At 41.8% G+C, this 7,169-nt stretch overlaps 1 protein-coding gene across 1 annotated transcript; it reads left to right on the top strand.

Annotated features, from left to right (window-relative positions):
- Positions 1 to 1,108: 1,108 nt before the first annotated feature.
- Positions 1,109 to 2,377, top strand: LOC311063066 (uncharacterized protein; the record flags this gene model as incomplete). Its single annotated transcript, XM_084082276.1, has 1 exon — positions 1,109 to 2,377. One exon carries the CDS (start codon positions 1,109 to 1,111, stop codon positions 2,375 to 2,377), a length of 1,269 nt encoding a protein of 422 aa, XP_083938402.1.
- Between the last annotated feature and the right edge of the window lie 4,792 nt (positions 2,378 to 7,169).

The following is a 7,169-nucleotide window of genomic DNA, read 5'->3' as shown; positions in this document are numbered from 1 at the left end:
GTGCAATTCTTTCCGTCTCCACCCCACATTCCTATGTACATCTTCACACTGAACACTAGCTACCTACACTAGCTACCTACTACACCAGCCCCCAATATCTATTTGTGTGATGTAATCTATCACTTACATCACACAGACTGCCTTACTGCCAATTCACGCACCTCTCATCCACACTGCATAATTGCTCCTCGCACTACTTCATAGCCAACTGTCTTCACTTCTAAGCTCAACTCCTCGCAAAGAACACACGCTGCCAGCAGCACCAACCGCAGCCCAACACACCGAGACGCTCCTTGAGACTTTTGTGCCAGGCTGCAGCCACAGCACAACCTTCCTTGCAGCTGTCTCCCAAACAAGGTAATGACATATGCTCTTCTCCACTCTTGCACACATTCTCTCCACTGCACTGTCATACACCCTATACTCACACACCACATACATGCACACAGTCTGGGTATGTGTCTCCCTGTGCATTGCGTGTGTGCGTGTGTGTGTGCATGTTCTGTCTGCAACACACAGCCCTCTTTGCCCTTATCTCTGCTCCTCAGTTGCCCCTCCTCTGCACTTCACATTCCACATGACGGCAGAGTAATTTCACACATGCCCTATAACTAATACACTGCTTCCCCCTCCACAAACAGCACACCACACTACATACACACCAACATGCAACGCCTGCATGTACTACTCTCTCCACCCACACCCCTATCTACATTTGCCTGCCAAAGGGCCTGACCGTGCAATGGTATCTGCTGAAGCGGATGGCGTCCAACCGACACGTGATGAGATTCGCGAGTATGTGGACATGCGTTCAGTTCAACCTACAAGGAAGTGTGCAGGGAGCTCGGCCTATTGGATGACGACAACGAGTGGGCCACTGTCCTCACTGAGGCTGCAATCACACAGCTGTGCCCACAGATTCGTCTCTTATTCGTAATCATCCTCCTCTTCTGCCAACCAGCTGACCCCAAAACACTGTTCAACGACAACTGGTCACAGTGGACTGATGATTTCAAGCGCACAGCACAGCTTAGGAATCTCTCCTTCACTGAGGACCAGCTGAAAACCATGGTCCGACTGGATCTACAAGCAGATTTACGACACAGTCATGTCAGCTGTCACACAACAACAAAGCCTACAAGTCTTCATATCTGCACGTGGAGGCTGCGGTAAAACCTTCCTGCTCAATGCCCTCCTAGATGCAGTGCGGAGTCTGGAACCAGGTGGCTGCATTGCCCTTGCCATGGCCACCACTGGCATTGCAGCCCAACTCCTTCACCTCGGCAGAACGCTCCATTCGCGCCTGAAAGCTCCTCTCCACCTCACAAAGAACACTACCTTGAACATCACAGCACAGAGCAGCCTGGCCAAACTACTACGCCGCTCACGCCTCCTGCTGATTGATGAAGCCACCATGATGCACCGCCACCTGCTAGAGGCACTTGACCGCTCACTGCAAGACCTACTCCAGAAGCCAAACACTCCATTTGGTGGCAAAATTATTGTCTTGGCAGGTGACTTCCGACAGTGTCTCCCAGTGATTCGAGGGGCCAATGAGGGCCAGATTATAGACAGCTGCCTGAACAATTCCACACTCTGGGAAAAAATCTCCGTCTTCTCCCTCACAGAAAACATGCACGTCAAGGCCAGTGGAGACCCACGTCTGGAGGACTTCGACACGTGGACCCTCAGCCTTGGCGATGGCACAGCAAATGATGCCAACGACTTCGTCTCCATCCCTGAAAGCATGCGTTTCCACATTCAACCTAACACAGATCGCAACAACGTCGCAGAGGCCACATCCATGAAAGAATTTTGCAACACAGTGTTTCCAGACTTGCCAACCAATTACGCACGCACTGACTGGCTGCACGGCAGATCACTGCTTGCCCCTACCAACAAAGAGGTGGACACCATCAATGACATCATGGAGACCTGGATGCCAGGTATGGCTACCAAGCTCACCAGTGCTGACACCCTGGTGGACTACCAAGATGTTATGCGCTTCACCATCAAATATCTCAACACCCTCTGCCCCAGTGGATTTCCCCGCCACATCATCACCCTCAAGCCTGGAATGCCCTTGATGCTACTCCGCAACATCAGCCCTAAAGACGGACTGTGCAATGGCACCAAACTCTTCTTCCAGAAGTCCCTCAACAACAAGCTCCTGCTGTGCACAATCGCAGCCACACAACAGGAAGTCTTGATCCCTCGCATCAAGTTCCTTCCTGAAGCTGGACAGTTCCCTTTTGACTGGGCCAGACGACAGTTTCCGATCCGCACTGCTTTTGCCACCACCATCAACAAGTCCCAAGTCCCTTTTGTGTGCAGCTTTATGTTACCAGTTCAAGGACGGGTGACCCAGCAGCCCTGACGTTTGCCATACCGCACCAGACAGACCACACTGAAAATGTGGTTTTCAAACAAGTGCTTCTTCCACATTGAGGTAAAAGTCTTGCATTCTTCCATGTGCCATTTGTAATTGCTCTACATAATTGACAATACCTACCGCTTCAAACACAAATCACTGTCTTCACTGTCACATGATCCATGGTGGACGTCTCACATTGTGTGCTTCCTTCCCGCCTCCATTTCTCCCATTCTGCAGCCTCTGTCATGGATGACTATCTGTGTAACCTCAGCCCGTTGCAACTTCCCTTCATGGTCAAGTGCTCCTTCACAAAGAGGTACGTCTGCTGCATTGTCACATGTGCCATTTCTCATTCATCTACATAAGTGCTGCTGACAATGACGCAAATTACCACTTCACAGACATTTCACTGCCTTGCCCGCACACCAGTGCCCGTTCCACAGACCATCTCACAGCAGTCCTCCAGCACCTGCAGTGGCCCCCCGTCAAACAAACAATCCACTACTATTACTACAGTTTTCCCCCCTAATCAACGTGACGATGAGCTGACCAATTGGTGGTTGACAAAGTCGTTGTGATACAGGGATACACTTTTATCCCGTACTGTTCCAACAACTTCTGGCACCACATAGGTCACAACCCCCTTCTGCTTATCACAGAGCACCACAACCGCTGTCATCAAAGTCACCGCTGCCATTCAGCCATTCTGCAGAGCCTCTCATGACAACCCGCGCCACCTGCCGGCCTTGCTGCTTCTTTCCTGGACAACTGCTTCGTCCCCCTTGAAGCAAGGTTCATGCATTGTTACATTCCTTTCTCATAAATCCACATAACTAATAGTGCTGCTGCTTAACACTTCACACACATATCAATGCCTTTCCTTTCACATAATCCCTCTTCAACATGTCACATTGTGTGGTTGATTCCTGGCTGCTCTTTCACTCCCATTCTGCAGGCCCTGCGTTGCCAACTTCCTTACAACATGGACATCTGCTTCTTCCCCATTGAGGTACATCTGTTGCATTCTTCCATGTGTCATTTATGCTTGCACTACATAATTGTCAAGGCCTACCACTTCACACAAAAGACGCTTCCTTACATCTTTTCAAAATATCCATTCCTATGCAAGGCCCAGTAGCAAACAAAAAAGCACACAACCCCGCAAGCTATTCCGCCCTACGTACACACAACACTCACTCACACGATCAGGTGGCAATAAGGTGAGTCTGCAATGAGACAATATTCACAACGCCTCTTTGCAAACAACAGAATCTCACAAGAAATTGAAGTTATCTGAACAGGGGGTCTCGGGGGGCGTGGTCCCCCGAGACTCTAGTAAATGGATAAAGTGGTTAAAATGTTTATGATGCTACCTTAACTACTCTAGCTGGGAACCCCCTGAAATCCCCCCAAGGACCCCTGGGGGTCCCCGGACCCCACTTTGAGACAGGCTAAGAGCTTGTAGCTGCGTTAGCATTTGGAACCGTATCCATCACACTAAGAGCTGGTGTGTGGACTTCACGTCTGATAAACCATTACAATACCAGTGGTCTTCAAACTTTTACGTTTCAAGGACCACCATAACGGGTCCATTTGGTTCCATTTGTACACTAAAGAGTTAGACCTGTAATGGTCCATTTGGTCATCAACAATTATAATGATAATGAAGGATCCCAACCCTACACAATGAACATAAAGAATAAAACAAACCACGTAAGGGTAAATACAACACTATGAACATAAATAAAACAGACCATATAAAATGGTAAATACAACACTATGAGTAGGGCACTGCAGGGAATTGAACCCCATCCCGGTAAACCAGGAGAACCACACCAGAGCCTTTGTTTTTATGTTGTTATTTACAAATCACATGGTAACATTCACTCATTTACATTTCAACAGTAAAGTCACTTCACAATTTTCAATGTAGATATTCATCTATACTCTTTGTCCAGAGTGACTCACAATAAACAAGGTAAACACATACATAGAATACCATCACATTCAAATACAGTAAATGGAAGTTAAAACAAAACATACATTACAACTGAAATATTTTTTGTGCAAATATTACATAATTTCCAATGATATTATCCATCAAGACTAATGCTATTATGTAATTTTGACAAGCCTATGAAGTCATGACGACCAAGAAGAAAACAGGAAAACAATAACCCAAAATACATGTCAATAATTAACATTACAACAATAAAAAAGGAGAAAAACTAAAACAAAATACAGATAAGATACAATAAACTAACAAATATTCAAATTAATATTTGCACAAAAAATTCATCCATTTACCAATTTAGTTTATCCACTTAAGGCTGCCATGTTAAAGGACAAGTCCGGACTAGAATAACAGCCTTTTTTCCTACTTTTATTGATCCCAAATGTCTGGCCATGGAAAATTCATGAACAGGCCATAAATAGGTAGCCATGTTTTCACTCCACACAAACTTTAAGGAAAACTCCTTAGACAGAGATTAAGAAAATATATTTGCATTTTATTTGTTCATGCTCATAAAGTGCTCGAATGATGATTCGAAATTGGTTTGTTCTGAATGGATTAGATATGACATATTGGAATATTGTTGATGTCCAAAAAACATTATAAAAAGTGAAAATAGCCGATCTACAAGATCAATGTCACAAAAATAAAGAAAAACATTCAAAATAATGTCATTTAAGAAAATGCTAAATAAGAAATTCCATAAAGAAAAGAAAAGAAAGAAAATCTACAAAAGTGAAGATCTACAAGCTTAAACTAATTTCATAAAGTAAATTAAAAAAAGAAAAGCAATTCCATAAAGTAGGGGAATCATTTGTTTAACATACAACTTACATTTAGTTGAAATTTAAACCAGTGGTTCTGCTCCTAAATATTTGGCAAAAACATTAAGATTTAATATAAAAAAGTTATACTAAATAAATAATTTATACTAAGTTAGTACCAATGGATTGATTGGTCTTTAAAGCATGCTCTGAAAAGGCCCACCCATCTGTCCACTTAACACGGCTGCCATGTTAAGTGGTCAGATCCAGAATAAGGTTGAGAACCACTGATTTACACATTTCAAAGATCTACAACTACAGCAGAAATGAACATTTAATTAAAGATCTACAACTACGGCAGATGAAAACCTAACCTGAGCAAGTACATGAGCAACATGTAATTAAGTTTCACAATTAAGATTGACATTTTTAGAGGAACTTCATTTTATTTAACACTTTTTTAAAGCCCTGTGGACATTGTTTTAATAAAAACCTGATAATGCTTTTAATCGGGTAAACGACATATAGATCATATTTGTTATCAAAAAACAAAAATGTCCACAAAACTTACAAGTGTGAAATAAAATCTTGACTCCTCCAACCAATTTTATATTTTTGAAAATGGTAATAATGTAATCATTTACAGACCATAAATGGGTAGCTATGTTAACATCTTTATAAAAAATAAAGAACGGTTGAAGAAAAGACTCACTCCACAAAAACCTTATGGAAAACTCCTTAGACAAAGACTAAAGTAAATATATTAGTGTTTTAATTTTTTATGCTCATAAAGAGCTCCAAGTGCTAAAAGTGAAAAGTGCAGCAGCAAACGTTTGGGTCAAAGGACCATCGTCAGTGCATCGCCTACTGACCGCTGTGAATAATGAAGCTTTACCCACAAATGACAACACATAAATCCACATCACATATAGCGCCTATGGTCATATGTGATGTGGACTGACGTGATGAAGACTTACCTGCAAATGACTTATAAGTGACGTGAAATGATAAGACGAGACGCAAATCAAATTACGCAAAATGATACGAGACATAAATCCACATCACATACTACACTACACTACACTACACTACACCAGACATACACTATGGGCATTATGTGATGTGGATTGACGTAATGAAGCTTTAACCGCAAATGATTAGATCTGATGATATAGCACTGACGATGGTCCTATGACCTAAATGTGTGTTGCTGCACTTTTCACTTTGAGCACTTGGATCACTTTATGATCATGAAACAAATAAAACAAAAATAGATTTTCTTAACCTCAGTCTATAAATCTTCCTCTTTTTCCTTTTAGTTTCCTAATTTTTTTTAAATAAAACATTTACAGAAATAAAAAGTTCTCATATTTCAAAAGAACCTCATACATTTAAGGCAACAAATGGACCCTGGTCCACTGTTTCCCAAGTTATGGGTCGGGACTCAATAATGGGTCGTGGACACATTTTCTTGGGTCATGAGTAAATAACCCCCCCCCCCCCCCCCCCCCGAACCTGTTAATAAAGTATTCAATCAAAGCTTCCAGCAGGTGATTGGCCTGTGGATTACGGTTCATTGAACATTGTAATGTATTAAATACATTTGAAAATGACATTGGTTTGTTCTGAATGGAGCAGATATGACATATTGGAATATTGTTGATGTCCAAAAAACATTATACAATGTGAAAATGGCCGATCTACAAGATCAATGTAACAAAAATAAAGAAAAACATTCAAAATAATGTAATTTAGGAAAATGCTAAATAAGAAATTCCATAAAGAAAAGAAAATAATGAAAATCTACAAGAGTGAAGATCTACAAGCTCAAACTAATTTCATAAAGTACATTTTAAAAAAAGCAATTCCATAAAGTAGGGGAATCATTTGTTTAACATACAACTTACATTTAGTTGAAATTTAAACCAGTGGTTCTCCTCCTAAATATTTGGCAAAAACATTAAGATTTAATATAAAAAAGTTATACTAAATAAATAATTTATATTAAGTTAGTACC

Source organism: Gymnoscopelus microlampas (assembly GCF_963454915.1).
Source record: "Gymnoscopelus microlampas genome assembly, chromosome: 16".
Lineage (NCBI taxonomy): Eukaryota > Metazoa > Chordata > Actinopteri > Myctophiformes > Myctophidae > Gymnoscopelus > Gymnoscopelus microlampas.
Note: the sequence above shows the minus strand (reverse complement) of the source record. Positions and strands in the feature narration are given on the sequence as shown.